General features: G+C 38.0%; 1 protein-coding gene and 1 pseudogene across 1 annotated transcript; both read right to left on the bottom strand.

Moving 5' to 3' along the window:
* Window positions 5,147–6,171, bottom strand: Gm18754 (predicted gene, 18754; annotated as a pseudogene).
* On the bottom strand, window positions 7,384–17,079 carry Vmn2r86 (vomeronasal 2, receptor 86). The gene is made up of 6 exons (NM_001103365.1): window positions 16,874–17,079; window positions 14,721–15,003; window positions 13,523–14,326; window positions 10,972–11,196; window positions 9,764–9,887; window positions 7,384–8,288 (listed from the first exon to the last, which is right to left on the bottom strand). Exons 1-6 carry the CDS (start codon window positions 17,077–17,079, stop codon window positions 7,384–7,386), a joined length of 2,547 nt encoding a protein of 848 aa, NP_001096835.1.
* Between the last annotated feature and the right edge of the window lie 8,404 nt (window positions 17,080–25,483).

A 25,483-nucleotide genomic window follows, 5' to 3' on the forward strand; every position in this document is an offset into this window, starting at 1 on the left:
TCAATCTAATTTGACATTATAGAAGAGGATTAAGAATGCAGAGATATGAAACTAAGGAGAAAGATAGAAAGAAAAAAGACTATAAGATAGAGATTTTTAAAGGGAACCTGTTTTTTTTTTTTTTCTAATACCAGTGCCCTTGAATGAGAGAACAAATTTTCTGATAGTTCCAGAAAATTCTAGAAGGCACCAAGCTTTCTAGCCTAATGCTCACCATAGAAAAATGAAACTTTCAAAGCTGAGAGAACCTTTGTTTTTACTTGTAAGATGTTCACCAACGTTGGTCATCAGTTCACTGTGTAGCAAACAGTGCCTTTGATGAACTTATAGGCCTCCCATATGTTTTCTTCTTACAGTGATTACATGCATTTGGCAACAACTCCACCCAGCTTCCTGAAGAAGACCTATGTGGTTGTGGTTACTGCTGGTTTTCTTCTTATGTGGCTAATGTGTGGGATTGTTTGTTTATATCAAGAAGTACATATGAGAACTGTATAATTGCATGTCATAATCCCTAGGAATGCTTGGGTAGGAGAATTGAATATTCAAGACAAGTATGAGTTCTTGAATTTGAGCCTAAAAGAGGATAGAAGACTTTCTCTTAGGAGAAAAAAAGTAAAACTGTGAACTTTCTCAAAGTATTTTAGTTGTTGTTTCTTGGTTTGGTTTCCCCATTTAATTTAAATCATGTATGTGTTGTGGAAAGACGCACGTCCATGAATGCATGAGGACAGAAGGGGGCAATGAAAACAAAATAATTAGATTCAGGCAGTTGTGAGCCTGGTAACCAAATTCCCTTAAATTCCAAGCTATCTCTCCAGCCCCAAGCACAAAACATTCCAATATATATTCTCATATAAAAGGTAAAGATGCTAACAAATTCCACGTGAGATATAGGATTAGAGAACCTGACTTTGTCTTTATTTTCTGAAAGTCAGAAAATCCCTTCTTGTCTCTGCCTTTCTTTTTTTTTCTTTTTTTTTTGTGATTTTTTTTGTTCCTGTTTTATTAATTTCAACTCTGACTTATCTCTTGACATCTACTCTTTTTTTATTAGATATTTTCTTTATATACATTTCAAGTGCAATCGCTAAAGTTCCCTTTACCACCCCTCCTGCCCTGCTCCCCTACTCACCCATTCCTGCTTCTTGGCCCTGGCATTCCTCTGTAATGGGGCATATAAAGTTTGCAATACCAAGGGGCCTCTCTTCCCAGTGGTGACCAACTAAGCCATCTTCTGCTACACATGCAGCTAGAGACAAGAGCTCTGGGGGTATTGGTTAGTTCATATTGTTGTTGCAGACCCCTTCAGCTCCTTGGGTGCTTTCTCTAGCTTCTCTGCCTTACAATTGAACAAATTAATGTCATGTACCATCGTGTGTTGCTTGATTATTATGTTGTTATTAAAAAGAAATTACTAAAGAAAACACTTCACTCATACTGTTTTGTGCCTAAGATTCACTCCTTGATTTGTATTGAATTAGGCAAAAAGTTACAGCTTGATTTCTCTTGCTGTGCTAAATACTAACAAAAACAACATAGCGATTTTTCAGGTTCCTTTGGCTTCCTGGATATAGTCTGGCATAGAGAAAACCTAGACAGGAAGTGAAGGAGACCATGGAGGAATGCAAATTGCTGGCTTGTCCAGCATGATTTTCTATACTGCCCAAGGCTGACAGGCTAAGGTTAGCACCACCCACATTGGGATGGGTTCTGCTACACTGATCAGTAATCAAGGAAACAGCCTAAAGTCATGTTTTTATTCCCTCCTCTGAAGGGACTCTAATTTGTATCAAGGTGATAAAAACTAACCAGCACAATATTTTGCATATGTCTTACCAAATGAACCTGGGGGGGGGGGGGGCGTGTACATGATGTGCAATTCACAAAGAAGAGATTAAAAGGTAAAAAATTAAATTAAATGGAAATAACTTTGATGAAAAAGAAATTTGTGGATAGATCTTAACAAATAAGCAAAGGATTTGAAAATACTTGTGCCCCATGTAAAAGTTCATCAAAAGTTGACCTTTGCTGAGGATGTGCTCATTAACAAGTACAATTCTCCAAAAAGGTATTCAACACAGAATTCCACCAGACCAACACACTTACCTCATTGCCAGGGAAGTGTGACAGCAGGCAGAAAATGGAGATTGCATGTTTTATATCTCAAGTATAGTTGATCCTTTAATGTATTTCCTGGTACTACCTTGTCTTTGATTAAAGATATTTTTGTTTTCTTTCCTCAGTTTTTTCTAGTGGTGTAACATGAATATAGAGTACATCAATGATAATCATATTTTAAGTTCATGTTAACAAAAGAATGTTCCTTGACAGAAATTGTCATGTATTCTAAATTTATAATGTGTTTGCAGTTGTTCATGTCTCCTTGTTAATACTAGGACACTGTATGACTTGATTATGTACAGATCTTATGAATGCTGAGAAATCTCTTTGGGGTCATAAGATTATCAGTCCTTTTATGTCTTAATAATACTGTTTTGTTGAAGTCACCCAATACCTCTGCCACTTATACTTTTTGACATGCTTTTTCACATAGATTCCTGAACCCTGAGTGCTGTTTATGTTCAATATAAACTAGTAATAAGAAGATAGTCCTGGGCTGGTGAGATGGCTCAGTAGGTAAGAGCACAGGACTTCTCTTCTGAAGGTCCGAAGTTCAAATCCCAGCAACCACATGGTGGCTCACAACCATCCGTAATGAGATCTTACTCCCTCTTCTGGAGTGTCTGAAGACAGGTACAGTGTACTTACATATAATCAAAATAAATAAATCTTAAAAAAAAAGAAGAAGATAGTCCTAAAGACAAACTTTACTTATGTCATTAAATATGAAAAATTTGTGCTGGTCCCCAACTAGAAGCTTTAACTCTAATGACTAGAATTCAAGTTGCTAGAGATTACACTACATGCTACCAGAGGAAATGGTAAAGGAAATTAAGATGACTTAACTTTTTGCAAAATATTTCCTCATCCAAGTTACACAGAAATGTTGGGAGCCATTAAGACAACACAATTGTCCTGATCTCTGAATTGGGCCTCTACCCCCGAGAAGAAAAGGGGGTCAAAAGCGGGCCACCGACACACCGATTCCGAGAACAACCACAGAATGTTCCAGCCCTAAGTCATCGCCGATGTCCTGACCATACCCTGATACCACCAAGTTCCTGCTTCCCTGTGTAGCTGCCAAAAGAAAAAATTTCTATTGCCCCCCTCCCACTGATAAATACTTCTCCTTTTGCTTGTGCAATTCTATTGCCCCACCCCTCCCGCTGATAAGTACCTGTACTTCCCCTTTTGCTTGTGCATTTAAACCTTAGGCCTGGCTAATACATTGGGGTCTTGATGCAGCTCAGAACGTTTCCATGTTGTTATTCGCACAAGGTTCTTGTCTCTCTCTACCTCCTAATTTGGTTCTTAGGAGAAGGTCCCCTCGAGACCCTCGAATAACTGGACCTGCTGGACGGTTCACAGAAATATGAAGAAGATGGTGGGAAAGATCTTGAGAGTCAAAGTTTGAGGAAGTTGGCTGGGAATACAAATATTCTAGAAAGGGAATGGGTAGACCAAAATGTCTTACGAATATGACTCAAATGTACAATCAGAGGAAGGATCACTATACTATGCATACTATTATGGAAGGAAGAATGGTTGCAAAGCTTCTAGCCTATACAGTCATTTACAGAAAACTGTAAATATGGGAATGGGACAGGTTGTCATTGCAAGGGAAGGGAACAAAGATTAGCCATGGAGTAACAATTAATGAGCCATCAGTACATGAATGTATGCAGTTTTACATGGTATCGATTGTTTATATTTCAAAATGTATATGTATATACAAATACATATATGCACTCAGTAATAATGATATAAGGGTCATGTGCATTTTAGAAGTTCATGGTCACAAATGATGTGTTGGAATCAGGAAATAGAAAGAAAAAACAGTTAAAATGTACTCTCAAAAATAAGCTATCAAATAACAGTTCAAAAATAAAGTTACAAACATTACTCTGTAAAAGAATGACACTGTTCTTCAACAACTGATATGCTGAACTAGTAATGTGTATGTGGGGTTTTTTTCCTAAATATATCCTTTTATTGGATCTGGTCTTAAAACTACCTATTAAATGTCCACTGTGAGGAGCTGCCCTCACAGTCGCCGTTACAAGATGGCGCTGACATCCGTTGCTCGTAGTAAAATGTGCGCAGGCGTCAGGGTATCGTTCCATTACCTGAGCCCTGCCTCTCTCGTGGCGTTAACTGACTGATAGTGGGCAGCCAATCCCAGTGGTGCACGTCTCCAACCGTTTTTTGCAGCCTATAAAAGGGAAGGGTTTTCTGCTCTCTGGGTCTCCTCTCCTGAAGCTGATCATCTATCTCTCAAGATGTATTAAAGCTGTACTGCAGAAGGATCCCAGTGGCCTGCGTGCGTTTTGCTGGCGAGACAGTAGCGTGGGTCAGTCCACCTCATTGTGATCCAAAATAAAAACAAGAACAAAGGGCTTACAGCAAAAATCACAGGTGGCTAACTTTTTTTTTTTTTACTTTACATCTAATATCCACTTATAAGTGAGTACATGCCATTTTTATCTATTGGGTCTGCTTTACTTCACTCAGCGTGATCTTTTGTCACTTCATTTATATTTGCGCAAATTTCATGAAGTCATTGTTTTGAATAGCTAAATAATATTCCATTGTGTGAATGCACCACACTTTTTTTTTTTTTGAACTTTTGGTCTTCCAGCTTCCTTCTTCCAAGTGTTGAGATTACAGACTTTCTCCATCACACACAGTCAGTGAATTTGTTGATGTCAGGCAACCATTCTATCAACTGAGCTATACCACAGCCAAGTTTTTCTTCTGTGGTAATATCTAACAGCTTTTGTTGTGTAAATGAAGACTTCCAGTTTTTGTTCACAAGTATTACTTCTATTTCACTGAATTTATTACTGAGTAAAGTTTATTTTCAGTTTTTAGAATTCTCCGATTATCTTAATGTCTTTGAAGAGATCAGCTTGCCTTTTTACTTGCTAACTTTTCCCCTTTCGTTCATGGTGGCTAACATTTTAAACGTGACCTCATCTCTGTTCCTCAGGATACATTAGACAGCAGTTTTTTTAGTCCTTTAACCAGAACTGGATTGTGGTTTTGTGAAATTTTGCTGTGCCACTACCTCAGGATGACATCCTGCATTTTCAGGATTTTCAGAGTCATTGCTCTGGTCTTCCCCTTTTCCGTCTTTTTCAGAAGTTGGACATTCCCCTTTTCCTGAAGTATCAGTAACTGTTTTCTTGGGTGGAGAATCGGATTGGTCAGCAGCACTGTCTTTCTCTGTGTTTTTTGGCTTGGGATCTTCACTGCCAGGCTCTGGACTCCCTTGTCCACCTCCTCCCCAAGCACTCTGGATGCCCCATTTTTTTCCCACTGATTTGCTATTTAAGCAACTAGCTCCTGAGGAAATTTTGGAGTCCTTAGATTTCTTGTGTGTAGAAGTTTGACCACTGGAGCCCGACGCAGGTAGAGTTGTGGTTTTCTGGGCTTTGCATCGCTCTGGCTGTTCTTTCTTAGGTGACCCCAAGATGAAATTCTCTTATGGTGTGTAATGTTTCTGGGCAAATCGCAAGAGCTATCTCCTCTCTCTTCTGTCTCTAATTGTATAAACAAAGTACTCCGGAGCACTCTGCTTAATATTGGGAATAATATTCTCCACTAGAGCCTCGTGAAGAATGAATTTTACCAGAGGAGATTTAAAACTCTCGGCATGGCTTTTAAGAATTCACGTAATTCTTAAATAGTTGTGCTGAGACCATCTGGCTTAAATGGAATTTTGTTCTTATAAAAGCGAAGGTAACTCGAGTCCTTTTGATATCGGATATCTTTGAAGTTTGGGTACTTATGTCCTTGTACAGATCTCTCGCCACATAGAAGCTTCTCTTTGGTTTAGCATTTCCTTCAGTGGACTCGCTGCCCTGCTCCTCGCCCTGCGCCTCTGCGTGGTCCTTGGGCACGGGCTGGCGCAAGGCCGACCTCCAACTCTCTCCGGAGGTTTCTTGGGCTGCTCGGGCTCCGGCTCTAAATCGGTAGGCCAAGTGGAGTCCAGTCCTGCACAGTGGTGTGCTCGCGGAAGCTGACCCCGCCGAGCAGGTTGCCCATTGAAGAGACAGCGGAGGGCGCGGGCTGCAGTAGCATGCTAGGGCCCGGGCATGGCCTCACTCTGCTCGCTCTGGGCACAGGCTGCTGCTCACCTGGCCCACACCTCACAGCTCAGCACAGCCTCAGGCGCTCAGGCCCACAGACCATGTGTGTGTGTTTATGTCTTTGTGTGTGTAATATTAAACTGAATAATCTATAGTTAGTAATATTTTAACAAAATTTATAATGAGATCCTTCATCTAGAGTGATATATGTTCACAAACTTCACTGACCTAAATGTGATATAGGTATTTGTACTACATTATTTTCACTACCGATTTTCCTCACTGAATGAAACGTTTACATCTCATAATGAAATGGTGTTTTCACTTAAAGTTCAAGAGCCTTATACAGCAGGCACAATCTGAACCTCGTACTCTTTTACATATACTATACTCTTAGAAGTATGTTATCTTATATTATGAATATCTTCATAGAACATGGTAAATTTTTCCAACATCCTGGACCTCTGTGATGGCCCTCAACAATATGCAATGCTGTAACTAAGCACGATAAGCTAATAACATTCGATCTTGTTTCTCTTTTCAAATCAGTAACTTTGTTGAATCAATAATCTATGATATTCCAAATCCCAACAAATGCAATTTACCAATTTGCTGATGTCTTAGTTATTGTGGCTATAACAAAACACCATGGTCAAAAGGGATATATGGGAAAGTGTTATTTCTCTATGTACCTTGGTCACAGTTAACTGAAAGACGCCAAGACAAGAAAATGGATGCAGGAACTCAGTCAAAGTCCATGGAAAAATGCTGATTACTGGCTTCATGTCCATCCTATCTACAGTCTTCTTTCATATACCTTCTAGAACAACTTGCTTTGAGTTACTACTGTCTACAGTTAGTAGGGCCACCATATATTAATCATTAATTAAGTACATGTTTTACACACAAAACCACAGGTGAAAATGATGGTAGCCATTCCTCAATTGAGATTCCTGGATCTCAACATGTTCAGGTTTGTGTACTTATTATTGAAATCATTTTCCACCAAACTTTGGTACTAAGTATAACAATAGACAGTGCTGTCCTGTTTGTAAGTTCAAATTTGTATATTACTAAAAAATTATATATGATTAAGTACTTCTTTTGTTAGGAGGACAACGAAAAAGATATGTTGACTATCATGTAACATTTTGATACCATGAAAGTTTCAATAAAGCAATTTACCTTTGAACTTCTGTATATAATTTGAATCTGGCCTAACTAAAATAACATAACACTTTGGGACAAAGATACACCCTAGCAACCCTGCACTAGAAGCCAAGATGGAAAAGACCTCCACAACCACCATGACCTTCCCCCTGGTGCTGTGGTAGACAGGAAGGAAGGTGATCCAGACACTGCAGAACACCAGCATGCTGAAAGTTAGGAACTTGGCTTCATTGAATCTGTCAGGAAGGTTCCTAGCCAGGAAAGCCACAATGAAGCTCCCCAGAGCCAAGGAACCCAAGTATCCCAGGACAACATGGAAGGAAAGGACAGAGCCTTTGTTGCAAAAAATGACAGTCTTCCCATGTTCAGATTGTATATCTCTTTCAATAAATGGAGGAGATGTTAACAACCAGATTCCACAGAGAACAAGTTGGATTAGGGTACAAATGGGAATGACCAACTTAGGTGCCCCTGTCATCATCCCTCTCATCCTTTTTCCTGGAGTAGTGAGCTTGAAAGCCATGACCACAGTTATTGTTTTGGCCAACACTGTAGAAACAGCCACAGTGAAAAATAGTCCAAATGTGGTCTGCTGCAGGATGCAGGTGACCTGGTTGGGATGTCCAATGAAGAGCAATGAGCAGAGAAAGCAGAAAACTAGAGAGATGAGTAGGATGTAGCTGAGAATGCAGTTATTGGCCTTCACAATGGGAGTATCCTTGTACTTCACAAAAGTGACTAGTACTAGAATTGTGATGGCTGTGAAGGACAGTGCCATGCAGCCCAGAGCCATCCCCAATGGATCTTCATAAGCCAGAAATGACACAGCTCTTTGGAGGCAGTGCATTTGCTCTAAATTGGCATATTTATCATCTGGACACCTCACACACTGTTCCATATCTACTGGCGAAAAACAAAAAACCCTTTAAGATACCATAATTGTATAGTTAATAATTGGGATTTGTATTATTCAGAGGATATATCAATAAATAATATTGTTTTGAGCATCTGTTCCATTCATTATTTCTGTAGGAACCACTAACTTAAGATTTTTCTCTATTAACCTCTGCATTGTGAGGGAACAGATCACCATCATAGTAAATGGAACATTAAAAAAATTATTTACTCACCAAAATATACAATGAATAATTGTATGCATGATCTCAGATTATTTAATTCCTCAAACCATAAATTCACTATTCACAGACAAGGGTAGTGTGGAGATGTCGTTATTGATGTCAGTTGATGAAATACATTATGTATTGCTTTGTCGGTTGTGCCCCTTTGTCTCTATCTACACATAAGAACTAGAACATACGGGGCTGGTGAGATGGCTCAGTGGGTAAGAGCACCCAACTGCTCTTCCGAAGGTCCAGAGTTCAAATCCCAGCAACCACATGGTGGCTCACAACCATCTTTAACAAGATCTGATGCCCTCTTCTAGAGTGTCTGAAGACAGCTACAGTGTACTTACATATAATAAATAAATAAATCTTTAAAAAAAAAAATAAAAAAAGAACTAGAACATACAAATCCTCATGCAAATACAGTTTGCATAAATACAGTTTGGAGCTGTATGCCTCATAGACATATGCATGTCCTTCTTGTTGTGGTACAATTTCTTTCTTCACAGCAACACATTCCAAGATACATGGCATGAAGGTAATGGATGTTCACATTCATCCCTCTTTCCTTAGCTAGGTGATGATTGATGATAAGCACTATCACAACTCTTGTTGCATTCTGGACATCTTCACTCTTGGTCTAACTCTTTGACAACCATATAAGCTATATATATATTTGGTTTTTGAGACAGTGTTTCCTGTGCAGTCCTGGAACGCACTCTGTAGACCAGGCTGGCCTCGAACTCAGAAATCCACCTGCCTCTGCCTCCCAAGTGCTAGAATTACAGGCATGTGCCACCACTTCTGGGACTTTAAAATATATTTCATTAAACAACAACTGTTACTCTGAGCATCTGGTCTTTGTCAGGGACTAAGCTGGGTGATGGAGGGAAAGATTATGGACTGATCAGGTGGTCAAGTTTCTTTGTACAATGAAACAAAGAAAAATAACCATATGCATAGATTATGCCTAAAATATTACTTTTAAAAATTGTTAAGCATGGATGTCTCCCGAAACATTTTCTATATAATATAAAATCAGTAACCATCGTGATGTGAGAGAAATGCCTTGTTTGAGGAAGATATTGCAAGTAATTTGCTGGGTCCAAAAGAAGTTGACATTATTTAACTAATTAAGCTCTGACACATGGAGGCTTTAGGCCCTCAGTTTGCATCTAGGCCATATCATATTTCTAGTTTGGAAAGAGAAGATACTCAAATTCAGCACTTTTTCTTTTGCATGCAAGCATGTACCTGTTTCATTGGAAACCTCATTTTCTGGGCACTGAACACAATCAAAGCAGCAGTCTGCTGTTTCTTTCTGATGAATTTTCCTGAATCCAGGAGTACATGTCACACTGCAAATGGAGGAGGGTACCTGAGGCAATGCATAAATATTATAATGAACCATAAATTGATATATTAACATATATGGCTATACATGGTCCTCTGATAACCAGTAAAACTTGAAAAATTTCAGCCACATTATTATTTGTATTACCCTGCAATGCACTGAATGTCACACAATATTTACTACATCATGTAATATTATATATGCAACATTCAGGTTGTAGCAATTTAAAATTTTTTCTTACTAAACTGATTAATCCAAAAGGAATATTTTTGTGTCATCAGTGTTTCTCTCATGATTTGTATTTTTAAAAAGTGAACTGAGTTGTATGGAAAAAGAAGGTAGGGTAAATCAAGGAAGAGTTGTTTGATGAATATGACCAAAATATGTTTTATATAATACTCTCATAAAATTAATGAAGTTTTCCTAAGTGTAAAAGAAAACCTTGAACCTCCATCCCTTCCTCCATTTCCCCAGATTCTATGAGGGATCCCCACTCCTACCCACTCCTGCCTCACCACCCTAGCATTCCTCTATGCTGGGACATCAAGCCTTCAGAGGACAAGGGGACTCTTCTCCCACTGATGACCAATAAGGCAATCCTCCACAAAAGAGGGAAAACCAGGAAGTGGAATAATGTTTGAAATGTAAATAAATAGAAAATACATAATTTATAAATTAAAAAAGTGAAAACCTAGAATCTGGAGAAAGATTTATGTTAATGAATACATGCTATTTTTAATTAGGCTATAAATATGTTCACACAATTAGAAAATTCCATGCTTTATATGTAGTTAAAATTTTTAATTATATGTACATATATATTATACTATAAATTTAATAAATATATTCCTACATTGTGGGTGAATAGGCATGTGGGTGCTATTGGACATGGAATCCAGAGGCCTTTGATGCATTTATGACCAGATTTCATGAAGTTGAGAGTTATCAAATTTTGATGATTGTAACATTTGTGATTGGTCTTTTCGAAGAGTAGCAATTGGTCTTAACCACAAAGCTCTTACTTCAGTGCCTGATACTTTAAATTTTAGATCTCCTGAAAAAACAAAACAAAACAAAACAAAAAAAACAAAAATTGTGGTATACCCACTGATGTTCCTCCTGTGGCCCATTCCAAATCTTCAGATATATGAAGTTGTTGACTCCATGGGAAACAAGGAAAATAGCTTCCTATTTTCACTTTTAATCCAAGGCCTTGTGGAAAATTCCAAATGATGAAAATGTCATACTCTGCACACTGATATTCCCTATGATTCATGTTCACCATTTCTCCAACAGGGTTAGTAAATACCCTAGTTTTCAGCAAGAGAGCCAACTAAAAGAGATGCATGCATACACATGTATATCAAAAAAGGGAATGCAAAATTGAGAGTTTCCCTAATTTCTTAATGGCTTTCAGAAAAGACAGCTGTATTAAAATAACCCCGTGTAGTAAAATACAATATACTTCACAGATAATTGAAAATGTATATACTTCATATTAATATCTGATGATAAAATGTGCTAGAAAAAATGATTACCAAATATCAAGTAACATGGGTGTGTGGGTGTGTGTGTGTGTGTGTGTGTGTGTGTGTGTGTGTGTGAAAATGTTTGTCAAAAATACTTATTAATAAATGAAGCCATGTATGTGGGAATGAAGGGGAAGTCTGGATGTCTGGAAATTCTGAAAATAAAAAATATTTTTGGGTCTTTAATGTACATACAGAATACACATAAAATAAACATAAATTCAATAAAATGTGCGGTCTTAATCCTTTACTTTTGTAAATTGTAATTTAAATGAATATTAAACACAGCACGTGTATCAAGTTTTGAGAAATTATTCTTTAGAAAGGTATTCTAGTCTATTCATCACTTAAGGTTTTTATAATAAAACTCTTGAACACTATTACAAATTTTGAACTCTTTTGGTGAAATGTTGAAACATCTTTTCAAAAAACTCACTGATACTCATAAACGTGTATTGTCTCCTATCAAATGTTATCTTTGGCATGATATCCATCCATATAAAAGATTCATTAGGCAGTTTTGCAGTGTGCAAAGCATTAGACTGAGAGAACAATCTCTAACAAATGTACAATCTTTTCTTTAGGTCCATTTAAAAGATCACATTTAAGGAAAGAGACACTGTCAATAACACAAAAAGGCCACCAACAGACTGGGAAGGGATCTTTACCAATCCTAAATCAGATAGGGGACTGATATCCTGTAGATACATAGATGATAGATAGATAGATAGATAGATAGATAGATAGATAGATAGATAGATTGATAGATTGATAGATTGATAGAACTCAAGAAGAAGGACTGTAGAAACTCAAATAACTCTATTAAAAAATGGGGTACAGAACTAAACAAAGAATTCTCAACTGAGGAATACCGAATGGCTGAGAAGCACCTGAAAAAATGTTCAACATCCTTAATCATCAGGGAAATGCAAATCAAAACAACCCTGAGATTCCACCTCACACCAGTCAGAATGGCTAAGATCAAAAGTTCAGGTGACAGCAGATGCTTGCAAGGATGTGGAGAAATTGTTGAAAACATTGAAATCCATTGTTGTTGGGATTGCAAGCTCGTACAACCACTCTGGAAATCTAGTACTACCAGAAGATCCAGCAATAGTATTCCTGGGCATATACCAAGAAGATATGCCAACTGGTAATAGGAACACATGCTCCACTATGTTCTTAGCAGCCTTATTTATAATAACCAGAAGCTGGAAAGAACCCAGATGTCCCTCAACAGAGGAATGGATACAGAAAATGTGATACATTTATACAATGGAATACTGCTGAACAATTAAAAACAATGAATACATGAAATTCTTAGGCAAATGGATGCATCTGCAGAATATCATCCTGAGTGAGGTAACCCAATCACCAAAGGACACACATGGTATGCACTCACTTATAAGCAGATGTTAGCCCAGAAGCTTAGAATATCCAATCTACAATTTGCAAAACACATGAAACTCAAGAAGAAAGAAGACCAAAGTGTGGATACCTAATTCCTCCTTAGAATAGGGAACTAAATACCAATGGAAGGAGTTACAGAGACAAAGTTTGAAACTAAGACAAAAGGAAAGACCATCCAGAGACTGCCCCACCCAGGGATTCATCCCATATACAACCACCAAACCTAGACACTATTGCATATGCCAGAAAGATTTTGCTGACAGGAACTTGATATAGCTCTCTCTTGTGAGTCTATGCCAATGCTTCGCCAATACAGAAGTGATTACTCACAGTCATCTATTGGATAAAGTGCAGAAACCCTAATGAAGAAGCTAGAGAAAGAACCCAAGGAGCTAAAGGGGTCTGTAACCCTATAAGAGGAACAATGATATAAACTAACCAGTACCCCCAGAGCTGTGTCTCTAGTTGCATATGTAGTAGAGGATGGCCTGATTGGCCATTGGTGGAAGGAGTGGCCCTTGGTATTGTAAAGATCATATGCCCCAGTACAGGGGAATGCCAGGGTCAGGAAGCAGGAGTGGGTGGATTGCAGAGCAGGGCAGGGAGAGGGTTTTGGTGGCTTTGGGGATAGTATTTGAAATGTAAATGAAGAAAATATCTAATAAAACATAAAAGATCACATTGATATATCTAATCATAATGAAATGTAAGAAACTTTACCTGCTGACATTCTGTATACTTTCCTTTGTCTTCCACCATTTTTTGAGACTCTACTTGATGAAGAATGTGTTCATGGTAGGTGTGGGCCACAGCATAAACAGCATTATACAAATTGTAACCTTCATCACTCAGGGCCATGTCATAGTTGTGCAGTGCTGTCAATTCTAATGGGTTTTTGCATGTGAAATGATCCATTTTAATGCTGTTCTTAGAGACTGAACAATTAAAATAATTCCACCTCAGTATTGACTGAGAAATGTTTATTGGGTATTTGGAAGTGTTCATTGTTTGCATAAAATTCTTAAATTTAGCAATCCAACCTTTGTGGTGTGCAAAAGTGACAGTACCATGGAAGAGATCAAGGCTGAAATCTTTTTTATTTGTGATAACATCCCATTGTGAGGTTGTGATCCAGATCCTCCGAGCACCTAAATATACCCATCTTCTAAAGCTAATTTCTAGTGTAGAGTTCATTTCACCATAAATGATAACAACCTTTGCTGAAGATGTCATAATTTGTTTATCATACATATTACCCCTTGTCATGTATATCTTCATGGTTTCTGGGATCACATTCACAAAAGCTAAACAAATACCATGCCTTTGGCTTTCTTCTCTTAAATCTGAATGAAGCTGAATACCCTGGTCATCATCTGAGATGACCAGTCCTATCCAAGTCCATCTAAAATGAAGCATCAAGGAGACCATGCCATGGGACAAATGTGTGTCCTTGGTGGCTATCTGATGGACATTGGGAAAACGGTCATGGTCACTCAGGTTAGGATTAAATGGTCCAAAGAAAACCTAAATGATGTAGAAGAGAAAATGTAACATCCACATGAGATATATGATTATTAGGATATTTGGAATTATATATATAATTAATGCTACCCACCTTTAAGAACTCCTGTTAAGAATTGTAAGAATATTCTATAAGTATCATGTATTATTCCTATTAGATTCTAGGCTATTCCTGACAAGTATGAATTTCCTAGAACACAGTATTTGAGCAGTACATCTATGATATGATTATATATATAATGTGTCTCTGTGTGTGTGTGTGTGTGTGTGTGTGTGTGTGTGTGTGTGTGTGTGTGTTTGGCAGCACACTCATAAATTCATGCTGTCCATTTTTTCTTGTAGGTACCTGTAAATGTAATTTAATATTCTTAACTCATTCAGTGTCACATAATCTTACCGTTGGTGTCCAAGAATCAATTGCCAGTTTTAAGGATGTTTTCCATGATGGTCCTGTAAGGCCTATGGCACATGAATCATCTATGTCACAGACATAATTAACATAATTCAGACTGTCATTTATTAGCATATATTGTATGTCCAGATTTCCCAATGAATCTTGACATTTACCAGCCATGACAGAGAATACCAAAGAGGTGTTTGGTAAAAGATCAGGATTCTTGTTGATCTCATCAGTAGCAAAAAACATTACCAGAACAAACTCATATTCACTTGCTGGTATTCTAAAACAAGGCATAGTGATGATTAAGGAAGATGTTTGAAATATAAAAGTTCATTGCAGTAAAGTTTGTAGAATGAGACATGCTAACTTCTATCTAGATATCTTGAAATTAGCCTCATATATTAGAGATCGTTAGAGCAGAATACATTTTAAGAATTCATAGTTATGGGGCACTACTATATGATAAGTTTTGTAATCGTGAAAATCAATAAAGTTTGTTTTATCTCTCAATGCCATCCTTGAACTAGATTACAGTCCTACTGAGTAAGACTGCTATAAAAAAACCTTGGAGTTTTAATTCCACAGATACATGGAAAAGCTGACTTAAACTATATATGAAATACATAACAGATTCTCCTTAATTATTTTGTTATTTAAATGCAATTTATGAATCAAACATCTTAATAATATTGAGTATTTTCAGAATCAAATAATAAATATAAATTTTATTTAACTTTTATATTCATATCCTTTTGTACCTAAAAATATCATTAATGTGTATTTAATAATGTCCATTACTGAGAATCTTATATCTAATGTTGAGTACTAAATTGTTTCAAATCATACAAAATATTCTTTGGGAATTAAGCATAGTAAAACAGCACAACTTTTTTAAATGCAAATCATTAAGAAACATATTCAAAAGCTCTTATATGACACCACATGACATAATGTGAGAGTTTTCAAAACACATTATATACCTGTGTACATTGTCTAACAATGAGTTTACTTTAAAAAGATTATCAGTGTTTCTCAGAGAGAAATTGTTTTATTGGTAAGAATATTTTACTTATTTCCAAATAGCAAAAACTCTTAAAGCGAATCATTAAGAAAATGCTTATTTCATTCACAGTAAGAAAATTATGAATAATATTTCCATGATGGTTTTAGAACATGCTTTTAATATTTTCAACTGTTAATACCATCAAACAACATAATAATTTTAAGTTAATAATGTTACCTTTTAGTGTGTTGTTACTACGTCATTTTGTAAAAAAATTATCAGATTTCTTTTAAAACCTCAGTCTTCCTACTTCTTTGAGATCCTTTAAATGATACTTGAGCAAAGAGATTTTCTCTCTATAATAAATGTGTTCATCTGCCAGGCATGATTGGCAGTTTATCTGTTACTATTAGCTATTATATCTCATCAGGAGTAAAAACACCAAACATGCTCTAATGCTGAAATTTGCATTTTTCAATTAAGTGGTGGACACTAAGTTTTTCTTCTAATCCAGAATGGTGTATGACACCGTTCATATACTTATAATTTTAAAATTTATTATGTCTTATAAAATTGTCACCAATGAGAATTTCCACTACTTTTCCAATGAGGTGTGGGAAAATGCAGAATACATCAGAAATAAAATTCCTACACACCTAACACAGAAAAGTAATAATGTGAAGCAACCATCACTATCAAAGTATACAGTGTTCTCTGACTACCAATTGAAAAATGTATTCTTTTAATCCCTAAGACATGAAAATTAAATAAGAGATGGAATGAGAGGGAAAGGCAGAAAAGCATAAGAAACATTAGTTTATGAAAAAAAGAAGTCCCAGGCATATTGGTTAGCCTAATCTGAACAATTTCAACACTACTTCATTCGTAAACTGCAGCCACAAATGATAACACTTCACAGAATACAGATTATGTCATTGTCCAGCATTGTGAACTGGAGAACAATGTATTAAAACTAAACTAAACTGTCAACATTTGAAAGTATTAAAATAGTGATTGATGTAATAATTAATTTTCAGTGGTTCCTAAAGTTACAGGGGGTGAAACAGGACAGAACACACAGTTTGTGTACATGGCTAAATATTTCTAATTATTGACATTGACAAAGGAAATAAAGTTAATGACTTACCTAAAATCCAACCTTACATTATAAAAATCATCTTTCATAAGTTTCTTCATTGTCCAAAGGAAATAACCACACTCACTTTGCAAATCTCCATCATTATATTCACTACTTTTTATCCTCCAAAAGCAAATGGGTTCTTTCAAACAACACAAAAGGAGAGAAAACTTCAGAAGCAAAAATGAAATAGTTAAAGCACACATTTTCTTCATGTGTGCTAGAATCTAAGATGGAGCAGTTGTGAAGTCCATTTATTATGGAGACAAATATCACACATATGTAGACCTATGTGTCTGTTTTAAGGATACTGCTGTCTGGAGATCCACTTAATTATATTCAACAGTTCCTTTCCATTCATCCTATGTCATGCTCCCTGGATACATACAGAAAATTCTGGCCTCAAGCTCTACATCTGAGGTCTGAAAACTTTTGATCAACACATTTCTGTTTATATTTTGGACATCATGGTTTCCATCCTCAGATGGCATGATTTCATTAATGTACATTGCATAAATCCCAAGGACAATCTTCTCCTGGACACCTTGGACCAGACCATGTGTCAACAGTCATATGTATGAAAACAATGGATTTCATCAGCGCTTCCATGATAAGACAAGAGTTGAGAAGGTTGTAAATGTTAGGTGTCATTCAAACTTTATGTTTAATCATGAAGTATTATTTCTTCCATCGTCTAGCATAGGGAAGGGCAGTCTCACATTAAACATGAAGCCAGGAGTTGAACTTTCTCTCTGTTGTCCATATATTATTGTTTGCCAGTCACGTTTACAAAATCTCCTCAAACTTCCTGTTATTCCTGTCATTTTGAGAATATGTCATTATGCAAAATCCAAAAGTGCCTGGAATTATGAAGACTCAACACGCAACCTAATATCAGTACCTTTCCAGACATTCACTGAGTTATTATGCTAATCTCTTGCCTGACAGTCAGGGCCATTTGGTGAAACATTTCTTTGCTTGATGTTTGTTCGCACCTCATTAAGAAGTTTGGGAACAAGAATTTAGGTGTCATTTGTGAGAGAGAATTCTATTGCTAATGTTAGTATATACCTTATATTTTTCATTCATGTCTAGTTGGTATTTGTTTTGAAATAGTGCTGCCTTGCATTACATTGCAACAACACAAGTGTTTGTCTGTTATGCTAATTTGTGTAACTTGGTTACATTACAATGAGTTAAACCCATGGAGCATTGAATTTGATTTGTAATTCTTTGAACTACCTTATATTTCTGCCTATAATATTCACACTGACTTAAGTGGAGTCTTTAACTCCATTTTTGGAATGGTAGGTATGTCACTGGCTTATAATAGAATCTTGTTATGGAGTTTATTGTACTATCTTAGTTACTATGAATATACATTTGTTTCATACATTTGTTGAATTATGACTTTATCAGTTTACATTTCTTCAGTATTTTGGAGACCTATATATTGGATAAATTGAGTGTCTTGTTGTGATATCCTATAGTTTTTGTATACTGGATGGTAATTCCACATCAAATGAATTAGGAATGTGCATGGAAGCTGACCCTTCTCTCCATTGTGACTGCTATTGAACTATTGTGATGGTTTGTATATTCTTGGACCAGGGAGTGGCACCATTTGGAGGTCTGGCCTTGTTGGAAAAGGTGTGATCTGGTTGGAGTAAGTGTGCCTCTGTGGGTGTGGGCATAAGATCCTCACCCTAGTTGCCTGGAAGTCAGTCTTCCACTAGCAACCTTTGGATGACAACATAGAACTCTCAGCTCTGTCTGTGCCATGTTCCTGCCTTGATGATAATGGACTGAACCTCTGACCCTGTAAGCCAGTTCCAATTAAATGTTTTTTATAAGACTTGCCTTGATCATGGTGTCTGTACACAGCAGTAAAACCCCAACTAAGACAGAAGTTGGTACCAGGGACTAGGGTATTGCTGTGATAGGCCTGACAATGCTTTTATTTGAAAGAATGTGGATTTTGGAACTTTGGATTTGGAAAGCAGTGGAATGCTTTAAATAGGGCTTAATGGGTCATCCTAGTAGGAATATGGAAGACTTAGTTGCTAGGAGTTACTTGAACTCTGTTGACCTGGCCCAAGTGATTTCAAAGGAGAAGAATTTCAGAATGTGTTATAAAGACTGTTTTTGTGGTATTTTGGTGAAGAATGTGGCTACTTTTTGCCCTTGTCTGAAAAGTCTGCCTGGGGCTAAGGTGAAGAGACTCAGATTAATTGCACTGACAAAGGAAGTTTCAAAAAAGCTCAGCAGAGACTTTGTTCTCTGGTTAAGTCTTATGAAGAGAAGTTTGAACAAGCATAGCAAGCTTAGAAAGGAAAAATATAAGATATGGTTCAAGTATTAAAGGGGTACCAGGAAGTGAAATGGAGCAAAATCTTGTGTTTTAGGAGATAACAGATTAAGGGAGTGGGACCTTGGGGCAAGATCCTACCCAGCTAAATTTAGATCCAGGCATGGTGATACACTTTAATCTCCAGAGACTGGGATGCTGATCTCTGCGTTCAAGGTCAATCTCCAGAGCAAGATCCAGAACAGCCAGTCTTAGATAGTGTAGGAGAAGGGACTACTTGGACAATTGATGCTGGTTACCTGGCGTTAAGAAATTAGTGGTGATTAAGAAGAGACCAGCATCACTGAGGTGAAATCTTCTGGGAAGTGTTTTCTTTGAGCTCATAGAAGCTGTATTCCAGAGATAGCCAAGGTTGTACCTCCTGCTGCAGCTATACTTGGTAATGGGAAAGAGTCACTAAGGTGGAACTGGTTTTGAAAGCATGAAGGGGTTATGAAGAGCAGCTGAGGCTTGGCACTGTGAGAGGCCATGGAAGGCCATTGGTGAAGATGCAGCCTCAGTTGTACTTGATGGCTCAGGACTGAAGAGGTCATGCAAAGGTTTTGAGGCTTGGCACCATGAAGAGAGCCTATGAGAGATGTCAGCCTACTGGAGATATTGTAGATGTCAGTACCATAGGATGATCACCAAGAACAGAAGCCGTAGTAGAGTGGATCAACCTGAACTTAGAGTGCTACAGAGGGCAGAGCTGGGGAAGTGATGCCAGCCCTTAGCAGGAGCCCAAAAGATCAACTGGAATCCCAGACACAGAAACAAGAAGCTGTAACATTGAAAGACTCAAAGATGTTAAAGATGCCAGAGCCATGGGATACATGCTGAGGAAAGCTGCTAACAGGGAGTAGAACCAGCCCTGGAGAAAAAAAAGGAGTGGAGATCTGAAGACTGCTTTGACATCAGCCATGGAGATGCAGAGTTTGGAATTTGCCCACCTGGTTTCCTGTCTTTCTTTGAGGATTACAGTTAAGTGATTGGATGGATCTCAGAAGAGACCTTGAACTTTGGACTTTTTTTTTATTCAAACTACTACAGTGGCCATTTATTATAACAGCCTGAACGAACAAAGAAATACACAGAGAAAATACTAAAAGGGGAAAAGGACAGAAGTCTGAGTAACATAGAGCTGTATAAAGCCAAAGGAGACTCACAAAGCACAAGTGCATAGAGCTGCTCAGTGGTCATCAGGACTGAACCTACAGGCTTGCAAAAGCTAAGCAAATGCAGTAACACTGCAGTCATAGAGTGGTATCTTATTTGGAATTTGTCTTTACTCATTATCATTGATTATTCTGGCTATCATTCATATAAATAGAAATAATTTTAAATTATAGAATTTGTAACACTTAAAGAATTGAAAATCATTGTAAGAGAAGAATAAAGCCATAAGAATGGATTATAGTTCAGATACATACAGAGAGTTTTGCTGTGCACGGAGCACATTTGCTCTTCATACTGACAACTTCATTTACTTACATGAAAGAGGTATGATGAAGTTTAATGACAATGACATTACTCACCACCTAGAACTGTTTCACAATTCCACAATGAAATGAAAACAACAATACACTTATAAAATTGCTCGTAGTACTGGGGAAATAGGAACTGTCAAGATTTTCTGAACAGATCATAAAAAAGATGTTTGCAACTTATTAAATCACCATTGCATTCCTTATATTTATTCATTCTGAAAAGTGTCTTAGAGTCTATGATTTACTTCTGGGTTCTTTTTTTATTACTTATGCCAGATTTATTTGGAATACATTATATTATTTGGAATATATTATATATAACCCAGTGTTTATCTTAGTATGGTGGGTTTTTTCTTTTATTTTTTAATTAAGTATTTTCTTATTTTACATTTCAAATGCTATCCCAAAAGTCCCCCATACCCTCCCACCCCACACTCACCTACCCACCCACTCCCACTTCTTAGCCCTGATGTTCCCCTGTACTGAGGCATATAAAGTTTGCAAGACCAAGGGGCCTCTCTTCCCAATGATGGCCGACCAGGCCATCTTTTGCTACATATGCAGCTCCTTGGATACTTTCTCTAGCTCCTCCATTTGGGGCCCTGTGTTCCACCCAATAGCTGACTGTGAGCATCCACTTCTGTGTTTGCTAGGCACCGGCATAGCCTCACAAGAGACAGCTATATCAGGGTTCTTTCAGCAAAATCTTGTGGGCATAGGCAATGGTGTCTGCATTTAGAGGCTGATTATGGGATGGATCCCCGGGTGCAGCACTCTCTAGATTGTCCATCTTTTCGTCTTAGCTCCAAACTTTGTCTCTGTAACTCCTTCCATGGGTGTTTTGTTCCCAATTCTAAGAAGGGGCAAAGTGACCACACTTTGGTCTTCGTTCTTGAGTTTCATATTTTGCAACTTGTATCTTGGGTATTCTAAGTTTCTGGGCTAATATCCACTTATCAGTGACTACATAGCATGTGAGTTCTTTTGTGATTGGGTTACCTCACTCAGGATGATACCTTCCAGGTCCATCCATTTGCCTAGGAATTTCATAAATTCATTCTTTTTAATAGCTGAATAGTACTCCATTGTGTAAATGTACCACATTTTCTGTATCCATTCCTCTATTGAGGGGCATCTGGGTTCTTTCCAGCTTCTGGCTATTATAAATAAGGCTGCTATGAACATAGTGGAGCATGTGTCCTTCTTACCAATTCTTTGTTTAGCTCTGTACCCCATTTTTAATGGGGTTATTTGATTTTCTGGAGCCCACCTTCTTGAATTCTTTATATATATTGGATATTAGTCCCCTATCTGATTTAGGGGAGGTAAAGATCCTTTTCCATTCTGTTGCTGGCCTTTTTGTCTTATTGACGGTGTCTTTTGCCTTGCAGAAGCTTTGCAACTTTATGAGGCCCCATTTATCAATTCTCGATCTTACAGCACAAGCCATTGCTCTTTTATTCAGGAATTTTTTCCCCCGGTACCCATATCTTCGAGGCTTTTCCCTACTTTCTCCTCTATAAGTTTCAGTGTCTCTGGTTTTATGTGGAGTTCCTTAATCCACTTAGATTTGACCTTAGTACAAGGAGATAGTAATGGATCAATTCGCATTCTTCTACATGATAACCGCCAGTTGTGCCAGCACCATTTGTTGAAAATGCTGTCTTTTTTCCACTGGATGGATTTAGCTCCCTTGTCAAAGATCAAGTGACCATAGGTGTGTAGGTTCAAGGACAGCCTTGTCTAGTCCCTGATATTAGTGGGATTGCTACTTCTTTTAAATGAATACAAATATTTTCAAAGATTCTTTACTCAGGGCTGGACAGATGCTTTGTTTGGTTTTTATTTTTCATTCAATCATTAATTAATGTATATGTATGTATGTATGTATGTATGTATGTATGCATTCACTTTACATCCCATTCACTGCCTCACTCTTGGACTTCTCCTCTCATATATTTAATCTCCCATTACTCCCACTTATCCTATGAGAGGAATGAGTACCCTCTGAGTTTACTACCACCCTGGCACATCAAAACTCAGTGGGGCTACACATATCTACTCCAATGAGGACAAACAAGGCAGGCCAGCCTGTTGATGGTGCAAGCATTGCATCATTAGGAAGGTTAAGAATCACTGCTTTAAGTTATTTAATGACAGATAGGTGTATCTACCAACATCCAAATACAGCTGCATCACAGCTACTGCATCTATAGTTCAGCGAACATCATTGTGGATGTGGTAAAAGAATACCAGGTCACCTACTGTAAAGCATTCTCACCTAGAAAATGATAGCATAAAAAAATCCTGTAATATCAATTTACTTGTGAATATGAAAGGGAACAAATTTTATGGACTTCATGCTCATCCCACACAACAAGCAAAAGACTGTCAACAACTAAGGACAGCTGAAAAAGGAATAGTAACTTCTCCTACAAATTTGGAGTGTCATTAATTGGTTGTAGAATGCAGCATGGTCATCCTTGAAACCAAAAACACACCAACAAGTTATTCTCACTTTATAGCAGTGGTTATCCATCTTTCTAATGCTGTGAATATTTAATATAATTCCTATGTTGTGAAGATTCCTCCCAATAAGTGTTCTGTTCCTACTTCAGAACTGTCTTTTTGCCACTGAAGCACTTGCCCATCTTGGGATCCATCCCATGTACAGCCACCAAACCCTGACACTATTACTGATACCATGTTGTATTTGCAGACAGGAGCCTATCATGGCTGTCCTCTGAGAGGCTCTACCAGCAACAGTCTAAGACAGACGAAGACACTTATAGCCAACTATTGGACTGAGTACACAGACAACTATGAAAGAGTTACAGGAAGGATAGAAGGAGATAAAGCTGATGGAAACCCCATAGGAAGGACTATAGTATCAACTAACCCAGACCACTCAAAGCTACCAAAGTCTTATCACCAGACAAAGAACATACATGAGATGGTCTTTGTCCCCCAGCACATATATAGCAGAGGACTTCCTAGTCTAGCCTCTGTTAGATCAGATGCACCATATCCTGTAGAGACTTGATGACCCAGGCAAAGGGATGCTGGGGAGAGTGATGTTGTGGGTATGGGCGAGGGTCGGGGATGAGTTGGGGAATAAACACTCAAAGTCAAAGTGTAATGGGGATGGGCTGAAGAATTCTGAGAAAGGGGCCAGGAAGGAAGGCAATATTTTGAATTTAAATAAATAAAATACTTTAAGTAAAAACATTTCACTCTGGGGTCATACCCCACAGGTTTACAATTGGTATGTACAGCTTCTTGCCAAAATCTTCAATCTAATTTGACATTATAGAAGAGGATTAAGAATGCAGAGATATAGCTGGGCGTGGTGGCGTACGCCTTTAATCCCAGCACGCAGGAGGCAGAGGCAGGTAGATTTCTGAGTTCGAGGCCAGCCTGGTCTACAAAGTGAGTTCCAGGACAGCCAGGGCTATAGAGAAACCCTGTCTCGAAAAACCAAAAGAAAAAAAAGAAAAGAAAAAAAAAAGAATGCAGAGATATGAAACTAAGGAGAAAGATAGAAAGAAAAAAGACTATAAGACAGAGTTTTTTAAAGGGAACCTGTGGTGTCTTAGTCAGGGTTTCTATTCCTGCACAAACATCATGACCAAGAAGCAAGTTGGGGAGGAAAGGGTTTATTCGGCTTACACTTCCATACTGCTGTTCATCACCAAGGAAGTCAGGACTGGAACTCAAGCAGGTCAGGAAGCAGGAGCTGATGCAGAGGCCATGGAGGGATGTTCTTTACTGGCTTGCTTCCCCTGGCTTGCTCAGCCTGCTTTCTTATAGAATCAAGACTACCAGCCCAGAGATGGTCCCACCCACAAGGGGCCTTTCCCCCTTGATCACTAATTGAGAAAATGTCTTACAGTTGGATCTCATGGAGGCATTTCCTCAACTGAAGCTCCTTTCTCTGTGATAACTCCAGCTGTGTCAAATTGACACAAAACTAGCCAGTACAATTGATCCCTTGTCAACTTGACACACAAAAACATCACTAGTAAGCCTCAACCCTTACAGTCTTATTCATCCCCAAGATCTAAATAACTTTAAAAGTCCCACAGTTTTTACATATTCTTAAAATTTCAATCTCTTTAAAATATCTATCTCTTTTAAAATTCAAAGTCTTTTTACAATTAAAAGTCTCTTAACTGTGGGCTCCACTAAAACAGTTCCTTCAAGAGGGAAAATATCAGGGTACAGTCACAAGCAAAAGCAAAAGTCAATCTCCAACCGTCCAATGTCTGGGATCCAACTCACGATCTTCTAGGCTCCTCCAAGGGCTTAGGTCACTTCTCCAGCCAGGCCCTTTGTAGCACATGCGTCATCCTCTAGGCTCCAGATGCCTGTACTCCACTGCTGCTGCTGCTGCTCTTGGTGGTCATCTCATGGTACTGGCATCTCCAAAACACTGCATGACCCCTTCAGTCCTGGGCCTTCAATTGCAACTGAGGCTGCACCTTCACCAATGGCCTTCCATGGCCTCTCACAGTGCCAAGCCTCAGCTGCTTTGCGTGACCCCTTCATGCCTTCAAAACCAGTACCACCTGGGTGACCCTTACATATTACCAAGTCCCGATGCAGCAGGAGTACAACCTTGGCCATCTCTGGAACACAGCCTCTTTGTGCTTCCAGAAAACACTTCCCAGAAGATGTCACCTCAATGATGCTGGTCTCTTCTTAATCACCGCTAATTTCTTAGCTCCAGCTAACCAGCATCAATAGTCCCAGTAATGCAAAGTTTTTGCTTTGGTAGTTCTGGTA

The sequence above is a fragment of the Mus musculus genome, chromosome 10 (genome assembly GCF_000001635.26).
Source record: "Mus musculus strain C57BL/6J chromosome 10, GRCm38.p6 C57BL/6J".
Classification (NCBI taxonomy): Eukaryota; Metazoa; Chordata; class Mammalia; order Rodentia; family Muridae; genus Mus; species Mus musculus.

Bases quoted from the DNA above. Each gene is read 5' to 3' on its own strand.
- Vmn2r86 (NM_001103365.1), bottom strand. From the start codon at position 17,079: ATGAAGAAAATGTGTGCTTTAACTATTTCATTTTTGCTTCTGAAGTTT. The intron at 9,888-10,971 runs GTGGGTATACCA...GCATTGCCTCAG, and splicing joins GGGCCACAGGAGGAACATCA to GTACCCTCCTCCATTTGCAG. The intron at 8,289-9,763 runs GTACATGCTTGC...GTTTTTCGCCAG, and splicing joins TGAGGTTTCCAATGAAACAG to TAGATATGGAACAGTGTGTG.